This window comes from Barbus barbus (assembly GCF_936440315.1).
Source record: "Barbus barbus genome assembly, chromosome: 3".
NCBI lineage: Eukaryota > Metazoa > Chordata > Actinopteri > Cypriniformes > Cyprinidae > Barbus > Barbus barbus.
The window spans coordinates 20,570,350-20,590,950 of NC_136731.1; the positions used below are offsets into that span (position 1 = coordinate 20,570,350).

At 35.4% G+C, this 20,601-nt stretch overlaps 3 protein-coding genes across 9 annotated transcripts in view; all 3 read right to left on the bottom strand.

Annotated features, from left to right (window-relative positions):
* The window catches only part of LOC306849541 (BAR/IMD domain-containing adapter protein 2-like), an 89,582-nt gene extending 79,247 nt beyond the window's left edge, over positions 1 to 10,335 (bottom strand). For 3 of the 7 annotated variants that reach the window (XM_079384653.1, XM_079384657.1, XM_079384655.1), the window contains exon 1: positions 10,108 to 10,305. In XM_079384653.1, the coding sequence (XP_079240779.1) occupies positions 10,108 to 10,224 (117 nt within the window). In that variant the 5' untranslated portion in view covers positions 10,225 to 10,305. Of the gene's footprint in view, positions 1 to 10,107 lie in introns of all 7 variants that reach the window. The other 4 variants (XM_079384654.1, XM_079384656.1, XM_079384658.1 and 1 more) reach the window with 3 other exon arrangements.
* A 961-nt stretch (positions 10,336 to 11,296) lies between these two features.
* Positions 11,297 to 17,694, bottom strand: chmp6a (charged multivesicular body protein 6a). The gene is made up of 8 exons (XM_079397530.1): positions 17,477 to 17,694; positions 14,699 to 14,808; positions 14,412 to 14,499; positions 13,533 to 13,619; positions 12,760 to 12,825; positions 12,184 to 12,264; positions 12,002 to 12,068; positions 11,297 to 11,891 (listed from the first exon to the last, which is right to left on the bottom strand). Exons 1-8 carry the CDS (start codon positions 17,543 to 17,545, stop codon positions 11,857 to 11,859), a joined length of 603 nt encoding a protein of 200 aa, XP_079253656.1. The 5' UTR covers positions 17,546 to 17,694; the 3' UTR covers positions 11,297 to 11,856.
* Positions 17,695 to 18,828: 1,134 nt separating this feature from the next.
* The window catches only part of LOC306849665 (protein tweety homolog 2-like), a 71,280-nt gene continuing 69,507 nt past the window's right edge, over positions 18,829 to 20,601 (bottom strand). Inside the window, exon 14 of the mRNA XM_079384858.1 lies at positions 18,829 to 20,000. Within this exon, the coding sequence (XP_079240984.1) occupies positions 19,920 to 20,000 (81 nt within the window). The 3' untranslated portion in view covers positions 18,829 to 19,919. The remainder of the gene's footprint in view (positions 20,001 to 20,601) is intronic.

Below are 20,601 nucleotides of genomic sequence, written 5' to 3' on the forward strand. Positions count from 1 at the left end.
TGGATAATATCTAGATATGCAAAAAAAATCAGATTTTTGTCTTAAGGTTAGGGGTGGGCGATATGGGAAAAATATCATATCACGATTTTTTATAGAAATATCACGATTCACGATTTTTATCCCGATTCTTTGTTAGTTTTACTATTTTGGTTTTACAAGTTGTCTGAGCATTACAGCCAAACTAGAAAGACAAAGATGCATGGCAGATATTTAGGCCAAAGTGGGTGAAGATAAAAAAATCTTTGTCATTATTTTATTTTTCTTATTAAAAAATAAGAACAAAGATACACATTACAAATACACATAATATACAAATAAAACAAACAGTGCTTTATTTCCAGGTACAATAGGTGTATTTAGCAGAGCATTCAATGAAATTGAATGAACAAATATAAAAATAAAACACTAGATAGACTGATTCCTAAAGCAACTGTATTAAAGTTTTTCAGTCAAGAATAGTGAGTGATTTTTCTCTTTGTGTTTTGTTGTTTTGTTAACGTTAAATGAATAGTTCCCCCGCAAATTAATATTCTGTCATCTGTCTGTCAATTCTGTCATAATGTTGTATTTTTATATCATCATTTACTCAAAAGTTGTTTTAAACCGGAATGAGTTTCTTTCTTCTGCTGAACATTTATAAATGCTATTTTGAAGAAGGTGGAAAACCAAACAGTTGCTGGTCCTCAGTGACTTCCATAGGATTTTTCTTTCCTACTATCAAAGTCAATGTAGACCAGCAACTGTTTGGTTTTCCACTGAGTAAATAATGACAGAAATTCAATTTTAGGGTGAACTATCCCTTTAATGACAGTCGACAGCATGTTTAGTGTCCTGTCCCTTTAAGAGCTGCACGCATCTAATATACAGTACAGGCACGCATCCGTTTCTCTCTTAACTATTTACTTTCATTTTAGAGATAACCAACTCAGTCTGTATGTAAACCTTGTGTGTTTTGACAGTATTAGCGCAAAATATAACTTAGTTGAGTAATCAGGCGCTGTTAGACAGGCGTTTTAGTGCGCGTGCTTCAGGTGTATGCGCTCAGAAAAAGGGCACCTCAGACCAGCGCGCGAATTAAACATTTAACCAGCAAGGCTTGTATGCAAATAATGTACTTTTGCGATCGCGAATAAGTGCAGTGTCCTGTCTGAGTAACTCTACTGCTGTATGTCGTGTTGTACAGTACATAGAGACGGCGGCGCCAGAACTGTATTTGACAATGTGCGCGGTAGCGCGATACTACGATATTTCTTCAAAAGCAGATCGTGGAGACATTTTTATCGTCCACGATCAAAAATCGTCATATCGCACACCCCTACTTAAGGTCTTGGTAGAAGTATATAGATGTGCATTCCTATTTACAAATATTAATTGCTGTCTTTTTGTGTTAATTCAAGGGAACTCAAGGAGGACTCTCTTGTGAACAATCTGCTCTTGTTTTGTGCAGATGAAAGTGGAGGTCTTCCTGTTTCTGAAGGTTTGCGGGGGAAGAGGACACTAACTATAAATGTAAACGCAATTATACCTCTATGTTCATATTTTGATATATATGTGAACATGGATGTATAATTGCGTTTACACACTTCACACAATAAGTGACCAACAGTGTCCCTCTTTCCCCGCAACCTTCAGAAACAGGAAGACAACCTCCACTTTCATCTGCACAAAACAAGAGCAGATTGTTCACAAGAGAGTCCTCCTTGAGTTACCGAGGTTAAAGTTGACCTCTTCAGAGAGATCTAATACAGTTTGCCCCATTTGTCACAACAGGACTGACCCCTGTGACCCAGACATAATGAAAACGTGTTTCTATAGGAAAAGAGTCATTTGAGGGCCATTCGCTCCATTCCAGTCAAGCAATTAAAAGGTTAGAAACAAATGTAGCATTACTCCCTGCTAATCCCAATCAAAAGCAGAGGAGGTTCCTTTCGGCTGACTCCGTGACCTGCCTCCCGCACCTCCTCCTGAATAATTTCAGGCCCACATCTCCACACAGCAATTACAGACCATTTCCACAAGCTCTCTTTCTCTCACCCACACTCCTCCTCCCAAATCTTGCTCCCGCATCTGTTCTTTTAAAGGCCAGTCTTGAGATCTCATTCTCTTCTCAATTTTGATAGATACTATAGACACCAAGCCATTCTGACCTTTCCAAAAACCATTTTTATAGAACTTTCTACATGTTTGGGACTTTCTTCAACTATGGAACCTTTTATGATCTGGGGGTTGATTTTATTGAAACTATCAAGGTTCTTTTCTCTTTTTTTTTCTTGTCTCGATCAATTAATTTTCATACTTTTGAAATGTACAGTATGTGCAATGTACAGTACAGCATTATTTAAAAGCTTAGGGTCAGAAATATATTTTTTTGTCTCTTACAAGGGCTGCATTTATTTGATCAACAAATTCAGGAAACCAGTAATACACTGCAGTTTTAAAAAAGTGTTGGAGATATGAATAATTTAATCCTGTGATGAATTTTAAATTTTCAGCATCATTAGCTTCAGTCTTCAATGTTGCATGATCCTTCAATAAACATTTTTTAAAATGATTATAAATGTAGAAATCAGTTGTGCTGCTTAATATTTTACTGTCAACTGCACTGTAAAAAAAAAAGTTGGGCAAACTTAAAAGTTTAAGGCAATCAGCTTCAGCAGATTTTTGAGTTCTCAACTTCTTGTTTTAAGTTTATACAACAAAAAGTTGAGACATTTCCTAAAAAAATAAGTTGAGAAAACTCAAAAAATCTGCTGAAGCTGGTTGCCTTAAACTTTTAAGTTGGCTCAAATTTGTTTTGTTTAATTTACAGTGCGTGATATTATTATTTTTTTTACATAATTCTTTGATTAACATAAAACTCAAAAGAAAAGCATTTATTTTAAATATTTTATTTATTTATTGATTTAATTTTTTTTAACTACGGTACATATCTTTAATGTCAGTTTTAGTCAATTTAATGCATCCTTCATTTAAAATATTAATTTTAACAAATATCTCAGACTTTTAAATAGTAGTGTATTTTACTATAAAATGGGAGAACTATTGACGCCACTTTGTAGGCGGATTGGCTGTTAGCATGAAACTGGTTCCCTCGACAAAAAGCCAATATGATTTTTCCATAGGCTTTTGAATTATGGCAAAAAATAAGCTCTGTGTTCAATCATAGCTCATGAAACTTACACGTTTTGTTCATCAAGATAATCTTCACAAAATAATGTAACTTTGACGAATCTTGAAGGCTAAATAAAAGCACTAGAACTAAAAAGCTAAACTTAGGCTATAAATGAACTACAGCACCATACAGCTACAGCAATATTTGAATTAAAAACGTGTATCCACATACTATTCAATAAAATTCTAGTGCATTTAATCTATTAAATAACAGCAGAGTGAGCAAGTGTTTGGATATGGTAAGATTAAACTTATTTTAGTGAACAAAGTACCACATTTCAGCTCTAATTTTGTTAGGGTGGTTACACAAAATGTTATTTCATCCTTGCTTCTAGGAAATGCTCAATCTATATGTTTTCTAACAGCTTCATGTGGCCGTAAACATTTAATTTTATCGTGGCTTTAAGCACTATGCATCATTAAAGTTCCACTTTCACCAAGTAAAGCCGGCAAATGTGGTGTTTACATGTAATAATCGTAATATGAGTTTACCTTATGGTACGAACCCAGAGTCTCCATGTCAGTGGGAAAGTGTTAAAACAAGCATCTTCCCTCCTAAGACTTGTGTTGCATTTCGGGGCAAAGCAAAAAACATTGTCGAACAACAATATAAAATGTGGGAAACTATTCATTGGTTATTCTACAATTAATTGAATTACAAATTATACTACAACTGGAAAATACTGTGAATTGATAAACTGATGACGTTTAAGGTCTCTGACAGCACCTGTAGTCCCATTTAGCAACCGTGTTTAAAATAAATAACGAGTGGGGTGTAACTGGTGCGTTTTGTGTGTTTTCCACAGCCATATCACCCTGTAGCCCAAGACTGGTTGCCCACTGAAGCCAAGCAGGGTTGAGCCTGGTCAGTACCTGGATGGGAGACCTCCTGGGAAAACTAGGTTGCTGTTGGAAGAGGTGTTAGTGAGGCCAGCAGGGGGTGCTCACCCTGCAGTCTGTGTGGGTCCTAACGCCCCAGTATAGTGACAGGGACACTATACTGTCAAAAAGCACCGTCTTTCGGATGAGATGTTAAACCGAGGTCCTGACTCTCTGTGGTCATTTAAAAATCCCAGGATGTCTTTCGAAAAGAGTAGAGGTGTGACCTCGGCATCCTGGCCAAATTTCTCCATTGGTCTCTGACCATCATGGCCTCCTAATCATCCCCTTACACTGATTGGCTTCATCACTCTGTCTCCTCTCCACCAGTAAGCTGGTGTGTGGTGGGCGTTCTGGCGCACTATGGCTGCCGTCGCATCATCCAGGTGGATGCTGCACACTGGTGGTGGACGAGGAGACACCACCCCTCACAATGTAGAGTGCTTTGAGTGCTTAGAAAAAGAAAAAAAAAAAAGCAGAAAAGCGCTATATAAAATGTAATGAATTATTATTATTATGTCGTAGAATAAAACGTGAAAGTATCTTGAGCCTGTGTGAACCACAGACCTTATTTAAGGGATTTAACTAAAATCCCATTCAAAAAACCCATTGACTCTGGGAAGATGGAACCAGAAGTGCTAAAATGCTAACTCGCTTCTGGGTTTTCGCCTACAAAGTGACATCATCGTTCCACCACTATATTTACATATTTTATTGCATATTTTATTGATCCTGGATTTCAATACGACAATTTCATTGTTTATTAAATGACATTCGTTCTTGACAGTTCAGGTGGGAAAATAGCAAAAATGACAGAATTCATCTGTGCTGGAGATACATACCCTGTTGGACATTATTAGCAGAGCAATTAAATAAACTGTAGTTTGGAAAGGGCTTGTTAAAGAATGTAACTTCAAAAAATCCAAAAGGGCCAAAAGTTACAGAAACACTCAATTAATGAATATGCTAAACCAAGCTATCCCTCGTTCCATATGCATGAAGCATTCGCCTTAGCTAACCTCATCAGGGTTAATGCGTTGACTCATTATGCAATAAATCCAAAGCATGTTGTTGCTAATGTTAAAAAAAGGTGTGCATTTTGTGAGCACCCTGCAACATTACTTGTGAGCTCTGAGTATTAGAGATAGAGAGAGCTCTTTGAAGAGAGAGCTCAGACAATAAGATGTGGCAACGGCTCAGAGCCATCCACCCCCGGACTGAGAGGAGAGTGGGTGTGCGGAGTGAATTCATCTCTTATAAAACCCATTCCCTTTCAAATGACTGTCGGGAAACCTATGATAAATGCAATCTCTTGAGGTCTAGGGACTTCTGACACGGCGACAAAAGCTATATCTTTGTCGAGATCACAAAGGCGATCGGTGAAAGTTGTTTTACACTTATTAAATATACTGCGAGTGACTGTAAGGTCGAGAGATCCATTACCTTGTCAGAGAAGTAACTGCAAATGTATCAATTGTTTAAGTGTCAAAGGGCCATGGGAATTTCATAGGACGTAAGTATATACTTGTATTCCTCAAAAGCCTTGCAGGGAGTAAACAGCTGCCATATTTTACACTACAAAAGCACATCTCGTTTACTTAATTACAAGGGAAAAAAAAAATCTCTCTCACTTTCTTTCTTTGAGGTTTATATTTTGTTACAGTATTGTAAAGCAGAGAATTGTAATGTTATGAGACAAATAAAAGAAATGTACAATGTGTCATTATTTACTACTCAAAACACAAAATGAAACACAAAAGAACTGCTTAAAGATTCTTAAAAATTCTCTTATTCTATACAACAGTATAATGAGAAATGGTGAAAATTATGGAAACTTAAACCTATAACACCCATGATTTCTTGTCAAAAAGTATTGTAAATGTACTGTTCCTCAAAAAAATCTTTTGAAAACTTCAGAAGACTTGGAATATAGCTAATTGACTACTTTCATGATACATTTTTGCCTTGCATTTTTGTCATGCTGCCTAACATCTCGTTTTGTGTTCTGAAGACAGAAGAAATTGGTTTAAAATGATGAGGGGGACTTTTAGACTTTTAATTTTAAATGAACTATCCCTTTAAAAATTCATCTAAAATGGCTTGTCTATTAGCACATTAGCCCCATAATAAGAACTTTATGTTATTGATGAATATAACCAAATACATGCCCTCAATGTCTGTTTCTGACAGACAGAAACATTTTCTTGCATGTTGTTGCTAAGAAACCACCTGTCCAGATACATGAAAAATAGGTCCTCTCACTTCTTTGAAATGAAAAAAAAGAAAAGAAAAGGAAAAGAAGTATAGTTTGTTCCTGGTGATCTCTGATGAAACGAGTCCCTGAAAAAGTGAAATTTCACACCTGTTGGGTATGATAATGCTTTCATCAAACAGATTTATGGGAAGGTAATATGCATATTGTAACAGAAACCTTTGCTTGTTATTCCTGTTCTCCAATATCAGTCATGACATAAGGGGGAAAAAACTACAACTACAACAAAAAAACAGACACACCTATAAGTTTCCTCTTGGGATTGTGTGAACATGGTAACCATGTTTACTTCACTCTAAGTTGCCTATTTGGGAGAGGTGTTAAAGACACTCCTACGGCATTGTTTCACCTGTAGACAAGATGAAACATGCCCTGCTGCATCACATGTCTCTCACTACACCCTGATCACCTACAGCAGGAGATTCCAATCAATCATTATGCATAAGTAATAGTAAACTTTACCCCACAGCAATCTGTGAACAAAAATGCTTTGTCAAGAAATCACGATATCACTAAGAGTGGCTATATTCCAAAATACTCCATTTATAACTATAATTACATGCAAGTATGCGCTGAATTTCTGAATGTCGCCACAAGGGGCACTATAGACAGACAGACAGGCAGACAGATTGGCAGACTGAGATGGTTTCAACAGCAACAACATACACAAACGTTACTGCGCTTGCATGCTTTTATGGCCCAAACTTAACTTCCGGTAGACTTCCACAAAGAATCAATAACAACAGAGTCCCTCTAGAATAGATTATTTCTGTTAACAAGCAAAATAAATAAGTAAATTACATTCTCTGACAGCAGGAGGCGCTTCTCAAGAGGCAGAAATAAAGGTTTTCCCAGTAACAGCTGTACACAAAACAGCACTGAGCTCACATATCTTGCTTTATCAGGCATTACATGCAAGATGAAATAAAAATTACATCGAAAATGTTCTGAAGACAGTCGGTTTCAGTCTACTCATCACCTTCACTTTAACTGCTTTTGTAATCAACTAGCCACTAACCAGACAATCACAAACCGGAAGTTAACTTTGGGTCAGGTGCGTGCAACCGATGAAATCGTATATAGAACATTAGAATAATACAGTGATAGATACAGAAAGACCATTTGGGATTGCTGACATCATGTTGGTATGTCTTTAGAGGGTAGAGTTTTGGAAAGAGGGTGTGTGACTGAAGTTAACAAAATAGCACTTCCAGCACCTAAAACGGCACAGCCAGAGCAATGTCTGTGATCCCGCTAGCAACCAATACAGACATGAACATTTTGTACAAGTACAATGTATTTAACAGACACTTTAATCCAAGAGATTTCAGTAAGTGCAAGATTCATGTTTTGCCTGGGAATCAAAGCCACAACTTTGTGCTACACATTTAAAGCTAACTCCTGAGCTAAGTACCTTAGCACTGAGGTTTGTTACCTCCACAGCGACACAAGAACACACACAAGTCCAACGAAGCCACATGCTAGCAATGCACTACACGTGCATTATCACACAGTAAGAGTCTGGCCTCACACTGCATCTAAATAGCTTGACCTCAGCTCGCCCACACACGCAGGTGAGCGGACAGCAGTTATGTCACCCTCCAGCTGGCAAAGGTCCTGTCAGGCCTGCTGCCGGTGCTCGCCTGGAGGGATTGATGGGATTAGAGAGATCCGGCTGAGCCCGGCGCTGTCTGGATGACTGGGCCCCGGTGCTGAGAGTCTGACAACAGGAGGCTGAGTGATTGAGGGCCAGCTGTGACTCACAGGTGAGGCTTGTTTTAAAACCATGTCAACTCCAGCAGGATCACAGCCATCGCTCGCAGGTAGGGAGTGTCGTGTTTGCACAGTTGAGTAACAACCAATCACACACACACACTTGTGCACGCATACGCCCTGGTACACCCATGTGTTGAGTCACAGAGCATGTTCTGGCTTTCCTGTGACACTTCAGCAGATGTTTAACCCTCTTATCTTTTCGCGCTCTTTCGCTCTCACACAGAACACTCATCAATACTGCTCTCCTTTTGAACTCAATCAATGTTCTTTAGCTGGTTGATTTAACAAGCTATCTGAATAGCGGGTGGATTTGGATGGATGATCCAGCCCTCGAAGAATTGGCACACAACGATTCTGTGTTAAATGACTGGTAGATCACCAACAGACAGCTAGTGGACTAATTCAAACCCCTCCTTTGAGGTCTAACCCACTTTAGGTTTATGGAATGTCAATCTACAGACTGACATAGTAAACTTGAATTTAAATATCTGCCAAAACAGTTAAAAATAAAATACGAATCGCGCTGTATGCTAGTCCTCGTAGTCAGTTTTCCATTGCTTTAAGATTAACACCCCAGATACGGGAGACATCCGCTTGCCCTTGAACAACCAGAATAGTGTCTTTGTCCTCGTTTTAGGTGTTGGGCTTCAGGTGGCCTATTTATCGGGCTTAAGTATCTGATGAGAGCCGTAATCCTGTGGTGTGGTAAGTACTAACTTTTTTTAAAGTTACAGACCAAAAACTGCAGCAGGAACCTGTTGGGAATCTATTGAAACATTGACGAGACACACAATGACTGAACCTGTTGCAACACACCAGCAAGTCCCCTCCCTCCCTAAACCACCTATGCTGGAATGCCCGACGGAGCACATGCCAATAAACATAGCAACCAATACAGATTTATGGGAAACAAGGCTCAAAATATAATGGCGGTTATATATATTAAAAAAAAAAAAAAAGAAAGATGAACAAACAAAACTAAATTTTGCTTAAATATAATAACAAATTAAATAAATAAATTGATTAAATAAAGTCAATTAAATAAATTAAAATATTCATCATATGTTTTTATTGTTGTTTGTATTCTAAATAAATAAGATGCATGTAATTGCATTTTATATGTAAATAATATTTATGCATTACATAAAATATGTATTTATTTTCTTAGACAAAATGCAGAGTTAAAACTAATTAAATTCTGCATATCGGTTACCAGATATTCACACACAATCAATATATCACATCAGTCATGAAAAGTAACATTGGCAATCTCTTAGATAGATAGAGTAGTGCATTACAGGTTGTGCACTGTTTTATGCAAACTAATTAAGTGCACTTATATAATATTTTAAGACATACCTGCAAACAGCCATAAGTATATATATTTGTGACCACTTAAATATATAAATATAAATATAACTGCATTGCAAATTAAATTGCAAATACTCAAACATAAATATGTTTTTGTTTCAGTTACATTATTTTGTATTTCTTGTTAAAAAGGAGAAATAAAAGTAACTGAGATTAGATAGATAGATAGATAGATAGATAGATAGATAGATAGATAGATAGATAGATAGATAGATAGATAGATAGATAGATAGATAGATAGATAGATAGATAGATAGATAGATAGATAGATAGATAGATAGATAGATAGATAGATAGATAGATAGATAGATAGATAGATAGATAGATATGTGTGGGTGTGTGTCTGTGGGTGGGTGTGTGTGCGCGCGCGAGAGAGAGAGAGACTGGGAAGGGTTGTGTTCTTATCGTGTCAGAGAAGTAAAAAAACAATGCAAATCACTTCTGTTCTCATTGTGCAATGCATTTAAATGACACGAGCAACACGAACAACAAACTTGATCTCCCATCAAGTTCATTAATGCTGATAAATCTAAACGTAAAGCCACTTAAGAGAATCATCTTATGCAATACAGTAAACAACGACGATAGATCATATCTAAAAAGCATGCACTTTCGTTGCAAAAGTCTTATTAGATCACCTGTGATGAGTAAGTTGTTCCATCAGTTGGATCAATGCACTTTACCTTATAGACATTTTCCGTGATGCGGTGAACCTCGTCGGTGCGAGACATCGTGAAATCTTCAGTTAAAACCATAAACGGTGTTGTGCTGAAAGTGATGTGTTATCCGAACAATGTGTCCGTGTGATGAGGGTCAGCTGCGATCCACAGAAGTCTGATATCTGCTCAACAGTACCGCGCGGAGGCAATGGAATGGAGGAGGGGCTTACAAGAGTAGCCCCGCCCCGTGTTCTAACTCGAGCCCTGGAGGCGTTCACCTGCCCCCGCCTCCTCCCAGATATAAATTGTCTAATGCCCACTTATCACAATTTAACATTTTCTGTTTGAATATACTTTGAAATTTAATTTATTGTTGTGACGGTAAAGCTCAAATTTCAGCATCATTAATCCAGTCTTCAGTGTCACATGAGCCTTCTTTGTAACAAAATATCCTTACACTTTCAGAGCGTGGACTGTCCCTGTTGATCAGTGTAATGCATTCTCACCGAATAAAAGTATTAATTTCTTATATATTTCTATATATATATATGATAAAAGTGTCTGCTAAATAACTAAATGTAACACACACACACACATAAACATGTGTATGTATATTAAAATCCATTAAAATTCATTCAAGGTTTTTCATGGCTGTGAGAGCCAGAGAAAAACCTTTATAATTACAGTATTAAAGATAAATGTAGATACATATATGAATATAAATGCATCCATACATGAACAGAATGTTTAAATTAATCCCAAACTGAGCCAATCGGAAGAGGATTGTGATGTCATCTCAGATTCATTTCCTCTCAATTACTGATATTAAGAGCCCCCTGCTGGTCATGATATGCTAACACACATCTGGAAGAGCCACGACTACGAAATAAAAGTAACCTTACTACAGTCAAGTGCACACTGCACAGATTATAACCCAAACTCTTGTAGGGTTTGTATACTTGAACAGGCTTAAAAAGTACGTTGTCTAAAACACATCTGTAAAAGTGCTATAAAATTTTTTGGGGAGTAATTGTTACTACCAATAAGATTCAATACAGACTAATTTATAGCTGTGATAGATAGCAATGAAAAACATACAAGGCAAAAGTGTTATAGCAATTAGGTTCACTTTTTGCATTTGCAAATGAAAATACAAACAGTCTCGTTTACTAGTTCCACATAACAGAGTTTACAGTTCAAAGCTTTATTTTAACAAAACCAAATATGAATTGATTCTAAACTGCCATTTATGCTTCAAGCAAATTTGCCCAATCTAACAAAGGTCGATTTTAGTAGAACACATTATAAAAATACAGTAAACTCTGTAACAACAGTATTTCTAAGTACATGGTTTGCCCAACTTTTATTGTTCATGACATTTCAAGTCGATCGTAATTACTTCTAAAAAGAAAATGTTTTAAATATAATTTTAAATATTTCAAAAATATATAATTGCAATAACATATTATCACCAATTACAATAAATAAATTAGAATAACAAGAAATTTCCATAACTTTTTGTTGACATTTCATTGCTTTCCATGACTATGAGTCTGAAAAATAAAAATGGTAAAATTCCCTGATATTGTTTTCCATGACCATGGGAACACTGATTCTGATGTGTGCCTATTAAATATGCTATGAAAGCCTTCTTTTCTGCCAATTACATTCCCCTAGCTCTTCCTTTCATTCCAAACAAAGTGATGAGCCAGGTTGCCGTATCAAACACTACGCTGCCAGCATCTCTCGCTCCGGCTTTCTTTCTGCAAAGACACAGAGCACAAAGCGAGTGACAAAAAGCAATCAAAAGCCAAATAAGAGAGCCATGTCATTCTTTCACACAGTGCTGTGTTTGACAGTAGTAAAACAACACCTGTCTCCCCCGTAGGCACCGCTGGCAATGGATCCATGGGTAATTCTGGAAGGGTTATGTCTTCTCCCTGCCCAGGATAAAGAGAGCAGCGTTAGATCAGACGCACACTATGCTCAACCAGCAACGATGATAAAGATATCTGGATATCTGGCAGCATGGATTACAGGTAAAGGTCTCCACACCTGAGTGATGGCCTCCAGCTCTGCTAACACAGCATCCTCATCCTCCGCTGTCAAATAACCTGCCAGCAGTTCATCAATTTGCTTTAAGGGAAGACGTTTCAAGAAGCAGTTAGACATTCGAAGCAATAAAAACCAGGAAAGAGCAATATGGCTGTGTTTCCCAAAAGTATCATAAACCTAAGTAGATGCATATATTTTTAAATGTAATTTCTAGTCCTCAGTGTCACATGATTCTTCAGAAATCATTCTAATATGCTGATTAGCTGCTCAAGAAACCTTTCTTGTTATTATCAATGTTGAAACAGTTGTGCTGCTTTTCACTTTCTGAGAGTTAAGTTTGATCAATTGAATGCATCCTTGCAGAATATTAATTTCTTACACAATGCCTGAGGTCATTTTTTTCTTTTTGTGAATCACATTAACTATAGACGTTACACATGTACATGCCTGTGCTCTTTCTTCAATATAAACGCCACTTGGTTTTGTTTCATTGTGCTATGCAATGCAATGACTTTTATACATTTCATAGATAGCATTTCTCTGTATGTTAAGTGAACTGAGTTTGACTCTCATAACCTTCTGGTACTCAATGGCCTCCTGTGTCTCCTCCAGTATTTTCTCCACCTCCTCAATAGACATGACCTGATGAAGAAAAAAGATCAATGTGAGGCAAAAAAAAATGACTTCAGTCAAATTCAATAACTTATTATATATTCATAACATTGTTGACCCTTCGCTAACCTCCACCCCCATTTAGTTAGTGTTGCTCACTGAGACGAGCCCAACAGAACATCCCACAGAAATGAATCAGTCAACAGACTGCAGTAAAACGTGCTCAAATAAAGCAGTGGAAATGGAAAAGATGTTATATGAGCTGAAATTGCTCCTACAACAGAGGATACTGTGAATGTTGGTATTCTTACTCATGTATATTTGGGAATCAAATGCATGGATATTCAAAGATTTGTATTAAAAAAGGAGCACAATCTTATCTGATAATGTAATGGACAGAAAACGGTACTAAAGTAGTTACAATTTAAAGGTGGGACTTTATAGGTGCAGGGGATTTCGAGGGGTTATGGAGATTCCAAGACAAAGACGGGTCTGCTGTAATCTAAGAGTTTTATGTTTAAGCCTTTAATCCTACAACAATGTCCAACAGTTCCCAAAACATGCTGCTACTAACTAAACCTCCCACCGCACAACACCAAACAGACCAGTGAATCATCTTGGCTCCTAATAACAGCATTTAACACCACCGATAATTGATTCACCTGTTGCAGGTGCATACACTTGTTACAATACAGCAAATCTGTGATTTGAACTAGTTTCGGTCTATATAGACTTACCTCGTGCATTTGCTTGAGACAGTCATTCCCAGCTTTTAAACCCTCAATGACTTTTATTTCAATCTGAGCAAATTCAATATCTTGAACCTGAATGAGACATAATCAAAGTACAATTTATATTGCTCATGCTTTTTGTAATACCACCATATGATTAAACAAATAAACAAATAGCCAGTTTCTTTAGAGTCACATGATACTTCATATTTTTCTAATATAATGATTTGGTGCTCATTTATTAATAAGGGACCTTATTATTAATATTGTTGTTTTGGCTGCTTAATATTTTTGTGGAAATCGTGATACATTTTTTCAGATTCAGCAGATTCTTTGATGAATAAAAAGTAGAAAAGTACAGCATTTATTTGAAGTAAACATCTTTTTAGTAACATTATAAATGTGTTTATAGACACTTTTGAACAATTTAAAGCATCCTTGCTTGATAAAAATATTGCTATTATTATTTTAATTATTTCTTTCCCCAAACAATTGAATGGTTGTGCATCACAGGTTCCATAAAAATATTAAGCAGCAAAAATCTTTATCATTACTAATAAGAAGAAATGAGCAGCAAATCAGCATATTAGAATGCTTTCTGAAGGATCATGTGATGTGACACTGAAGACTGGAATAAAGATGCTGAAAATTCAGCTCTGCATCACATAAATTACATTTTTTATATTTTTCAAATAGAAATTGCAATAATATTTCACAATATTACTTGTTTACTGTATGTTTGATCAAATAAATGCAGTTTAAGAGCATAGGTACTTATTTAAAAAAAATTAAAATATAAATAAATCTAATTATTGCAAACTATATAGCAGTGTGTATCACATTTAATACCTTTAAATAAAACCAAATAATATCATCTAAACCCACCATGCACTCCAGGTTGGCTATCTGGATGTCGGTCTTGTCCAGCAGCTGATCTTGGTAGCGTTTCTTTTTGAGCAGCAGAAGAGCTCGTCTGTGAAATGCATGAATCACACGTGTTAACGAATCTGTTAAACCGAAATCACTTTTGCCATGTACGATGCAGATGGCACCACGTCAGCACAATAAAGGCACTGTGAAAGGGATGATGGCTGACTCTGGGTGACGGCTATCATGAATGTTAGCATTGCATAATGAGTGCACTTGTATCGGTGTAATCTGAAATGTCTTACTCCTTCTTGCCATCCTTCAGGAGCTGTTTGGCCAGACGTCTCTCTTTCTCCAGCTGTAATGTGATTTTCTTCTGATATTGTTTCAGTTTATCTCTCTGCTGTTTCAGTTGCTGTGATCCAGTGACAGGATGTAATGCAGAAACATGACAGTTCACTTATAGAAACACTTCTTATTCATAGAAGCGTCAGTTCTTGACTAAGATGAACAAACAGCTGTCAAAACATGATATCACAGTCCAGACATGGATTACCTGAAACCCTGTTCCTGTGTTCTGATAAATAGGATAGCAGACAGTATTCTGTGTAACTCGAAGACCCCCCATATAGGCTAAGATATTTCTACAGTTTTTTTTTCTGTAATTTTGACAATGTTAACTTTTCTTATTTACAGAAACTGAGTGTAGATATATTAAATCAACCACAGCTCATTTTGTGATTCCAGAACCGTTCTTCAATGAAAACAATAGTTATTGAACTGGGGATTTCATCTTGATTTTGTTTTTTATTTGCGTTTTAATTTAATTTAGACTTAAATTACTATTACTGTAAATAATTTAATGTAAAGTTTTTTATATGAATTGTGTTGTATTTTGTTTAATCTTGATTTAGATTTTTTTAGCATTTTAATTTAGAGTTAAATTACTATTACTGTAAATTATTTAATGTAAAAGGTTTTTATATGAGATATTTTTGTATTTTGTGTTTCATACGGTGGCCGAGAAGTGCAAAACAAATCACGATTCTGAAAACAAAATAACAAAGTACACTAAGTAAAAATAGCAGGACTTTGTGCTATGTATACTACTTGTTGCAAATAGTGGCAATTATCTGCACCTCAGTATTGTAGTAAAACAAACAAAAAAACAGTATGCAATAATAACGTATTGAGTGTAAATGATCATTTTAATTCAAATCGATGCCACCTTATTGGTACAATAAAGCTCTCCCTACACCTACCCTAAATCTACCCGATACTTTATTTTCAACTTTTGGATTATTTCCTTAATTTTATTGAAAATAAATGCCTTTCTGATGCGATAAGAGATTTGAAAAGGGAGAAAAAAAAAGTTTGTCAAATGGCAGGATCGAACTTGGGACGATCGCGTCAAAAACAATGATGTCACGCGATCTACCATCTGTGCCACTGGAATGATGCTTAAGTTGACTCTACTGTTCTTCTTCTCGTTCTTCCTGTACACCTTGATTGACAGATGTCTCGTCCAGTCAGCGGTGAGCAATCTATTCCCAAACCAATGGCGCTGTCTCAAACTATACCTACCTCTTCTGGTTTGTCTGATTTGTCGTTGTGTTTTCTGATTTGTTATTTTGTTTTCAGATTTGTCGTTGTGTTTTCTTACTTGTTATAATGTTTTCTGAATTGTTGTTGTGTTTTCTGAATTGTTATTTTGTTTTTTAGATTTGCATTTGCGTTTGTAATTTGTTATTTTGTTTTCAGAATCGTGATTTGTTTTGCACTTCTCGGCCACCGTAGTTTCATCTTGATTTTGTTTTTAGCATTTTAATTTAAAGAATTTAATTTATTAGACATATGTATAAAATTACTGTAAACAAGTAATTTAAATACTTTTATTTTCATTATTTTATATTTCATTTAGTTTTTTAGCATTTTATTTTAATTTAGAGTTAAATTACTATTACTGCAAATAATTAATTTAATGTAAAGCTTTTTATATGAAATACGTTTTGTATTTTCTATTTCATCTTGATTTTGTTTTTTAGTATTTTAGTTTAGAGAATTTATTAGACAGGACATACACTGTAAAAATGTATTGAATACTTTTATTTTCATTATTTTATATTTCATTTAGATTTTTTTGCATTTCAATTTAATTCAGAGTTAAATTACTATTACTGAAATTAATTTATTTAATGTAAAGCTTTTTATATGAAATATTTTTATTTTCTGTTTCATCTTGATTTTGTTTTTTAGCGTTTTAATTTAGAGAATTTATTAGACATGATAATACTGTAAGAAAATTAACTGAAATACCTTTATTTTTTATTTCTTTTTGATTTTTTTGGCATTTTAATATAGAGTTCAATTACTTTCATTAGATATGATATTATATATCATATCTAATCAGACATTTAATTAATAATTTAATTAATTTAAATACTTTTAGTTCGACCCGCTTGTAAATTTGTTGAGGCCCCTTGTTTGAGAACTATTAGTTTATAGAATAATAGTTTATACTGTATACTATTATAAAACAGAATGTAAATAGTATATTAAACATAAATTGTATCATGCTTTTATTGTTCAGGTTTTTATGCTATACAATAGATACTGATATGTTTTATTCTACAGTAGACGTGGTTCTATTCCATTCTACTTAATACTGTTCTGTGACACTTTATTCTAATACATTATGTCTGATATAATGCTGTTTTATTCTATTCAATAAAAGACATTCTGTCGTATTCTATGATAAACTGCTCTATATAACATACAGCACACCCCGAGTCTGTTCTCTAACACGTGTCCCGTGTACTCAATTCTATAGTGTACCGCTTTACCCATGTGGTCTATTCTACTCAGTTCTGTTGCATTCTACTGTTCTGTTCTACACAGGGTTTCTATCCTGTGTTGTGTAAAGTAGGACAGCTGATCTAATCCGTTCGTCAGTATGGCGCTCTACAGTATGTCGCTCTATATATCTACACGTGTATGTAATGATACAAACCCAACAAACGCGCGCGCGTGTGAGAGAGTGTGATGCTCATTGATTGATTGATTGATTGATTGATTCTTCTTACCAATACCGCCCTGTCCTGATCTGTCACTCGACTGGTGACTCGTCCCTGTCTGCCGAAAACATTTCCCATTGCGAATAAACCACATTCCCGCCTTACATTTAATCTCACATCTCATATGGAATACCAGCTGCTCTTTACTTTATAACATATAGAAAAGATGTGCTCCGATATGTCGAGACTTATTCAGCTGTGGCTCGCTAAGCGCATTTAGCGTCTATAGATGCAGCTGCGCCCTCTGGTGATACAGCGAGAATACAGTAAGCTAATAATGGCACTATTTTCCGCCCCCTGGCGTACTTTTTTGTGTACGAGTTTAAGAAACATTACCTGTTTCCAAATGAACGGACACCTTCAGTGACAATCAAAACACAGGCAATATGATATAGCACATGTATGTACATCTGTAAGATGTCTGTTAAAGATTATACAAACGTCTGACAGACGTACAATCTAAATCATAAACATCTTAAAGATATCTAATAAACATCTATTTGACACATCCTATAGATGTGTTGCAGATGAATATGTCTCGCAGACGTCAAATAGATGTCTCCCAGATGCTATCAAGGCATGTTACATATGGCTCAGGTATACCTTTGGTGTAAATATATTGAATATACAGTTTTAGCAATTACAATATCTTAAAAAAAAGTAATAGTACATCTCTCTTTGACAAGCTGGAGGATTTGAGGTATCAGTTTAATTTTTCTTCATATTTATTTTAAATTATTATTTGTCCATAACTAAGTACAGTATGTGCAATAGCAATAGTGCTGCATGCTTTGGAGCACAACACTAATTATTGATTTATCCATTTCATTAATTTATTTTTAATACTTTTGACCTCTATAAAATATAATTTGCTTAAAAGAATATTTTTTTTTCTTCTTCACATGAAACCACATGTTCACACCGTGACATTAGTCACACAAACTGAAATTAGAACTTACTGTTGTGGAAGATTGTTTTAGCCATTGGATAAAAAAAGAAGCTCATTTTAATTTTCTTATTTTTTAAATCTCATTCTGAGTTTATATCTCTCAATTTTGCCTTCTGAACTGTGAGAACTGAAAGGTATAAACGCAGAATTGTGAGATATGAATGTGTAATCCTGAGAAAAAAAATGTCTGATTTGCAAGATAAAAAATAAAAATAACTAGCAATTCAGAGGGGAAAAAAAAATCAGAATTGCGAGATATGAACTCAGGTCTGAATTGTGACATGTAAACTCAGAACTGTGAAAACTGCCAGATGAAAAGTTGCAATTACCCCCCCCCCCCTCTTTTTTAAATTCCACGATAGAAGCAGCCTTCCATTTCACCACAAATTAAGAATAACAAAAAGGTAACTTTGAGTAAAAATTATTTATTGAATGAAATGTCACAAAAACGTATCACATTAACAATAATAAAAAACAGCACTTTTGAAATGTTATGACAAATAATGACAATAATAGTGGTAGAATTCAACATCTATATAATCTAATCTAATTTTATTCATTTTCATTCACTGGGATAATAAATAGCTGCCTGTCCGAACAGCAGTATTGTGAACCTCAATAACAATAATTTCTTTAGAAATGGCCAGGTCTATACAGTACGTCCGTGGAAAACACAAAAGCGCTTAAACTAGAAAAATAGGCTTTGTCAGCTTTGATCTAGTTTGAATACACAGGCATACAGACAAAGATACTTTAAGAAGCTTGAACCAAACAAACAACGAGTGTGTCTGTGATTTCCACATTGTTCATCCCCATATCTACCATTGCAGAATATGATTAATATTTATCTTTGTTCTGTGCCGTGACGCTCATAAATATAGTCTGAAATGAATAGCAGACATATTTGTCTACTAGATTACAGACATTTATATTTAAAGAGAGGCACCAACAAAACACCTTGTTCCTCATGCAAAACATGTTCATTATAGCAGACCCTCACAGAAGCCCGTACAATTGATCATTTTTCTCATTCTATATGATTTGGTCTCTATTAAACCAGTACAAATGTCAGAGTATATTAATTAAAGGCTCATAATCGACCTCAAGGCCTTTGTGTGGTAAAAAGCAAACAGAATTTTTTCATTATTTGCTTTAGCTATTAATCACAATTTGCATGCCCTAAGCTGAAGTGCTAATCAAAACCTGAATCTCAAACACCAGGCTGATCCAGTTTGTTGCGATCACAGAAAACAATTTATTAATGATCTGGCGAGCCCCTGAGGAGAATAAGCAAATATTTACATGGTCAGAGCTCACCCATAAACCTCTGAGGTATCCTTTGCCTTTCTAGATGAGACTTTGATGGCAGGCAGTCTTTGAGAACTCCCTTTGATGCATTAAATATTTGTGCTTTAAGATCCACAGGTGTCCTCCTTTAAGATGAGACGAGAGGAACGCATCTCATGCTGCTGGAGACCTCTTGAGGATGAGGAACCAGGAAAACTAAATCTGGAAGTCTGTCCCGAAGTGTCTGATTTGGGCATCAGTCATAGACAGGTAGGTGGTCCTCATGCTGGGAGAATACTGCAGTTGTTAAAGAAAGAATAAAGAAACAGATGTTAAGGGTGTTTGACACTAGATACTGGCACGTGTGAAAGACAGTCAAAAGACCCTCAAGCCCCATTCACAAATACATACAGAGATCCGCACCGAGAAAAATCACTCATTTTCAATGAGAGTTGATGTTTTGAAGTGAAATAAAGAAAAACAATACTTTTTAATGTGATGTGGGCGTGGCTAGTGCCATTATGCAAATGAGGAGCAATGGAGTCACTACCATTAGAAGTGATGACATTCTCACAAACTACCTGTCAGATACTTTGTTACTTATCTTTACAAATATATATATATATATATATATATATATATATATATATATATATATATATATATATGTATATACACACACGTGGTCAGAATTGTTGGTACCCTTGGTAAATATGAATAAAGAAGGCTGTGGAAATAAATCTGCATTGTTAATCATTTTGATCTATTATTTAAAAAAATTACAAAAATCTAACCTTTCATTGGGGAATAATAATTTAAAATGGGGGAAATATCATTATGAAATAAATGTTTTTCTCTAATACACATTGAACACAATTCAATACATAATGCCTGATGA

Bases quoted from the DNA above. Each gene is read 5' to 3' on its own strand.
- chmp6a (XM_079397530.1), bottom strand. From the start codon at position 17,545: ATGGGAAATGTTTTCGGCAGACAGGGACGAGTCACCAGTCGAGTGACA. The intron at 13,620-14,411 runs GTGGGTTTAGAT...TGTCTCATTCAG, and splicing joins TAGCCAACCTGGAGTGCATG to GTTCAAGATATTGAATTTGC. The intron at 12,265-12,759 runs GTTATGAGAGTC...CTTCCCTTAAAG, and splicing joins AGGCCATTGAGTACCAGAAG to CAAATTGATGAACTGCTGGC.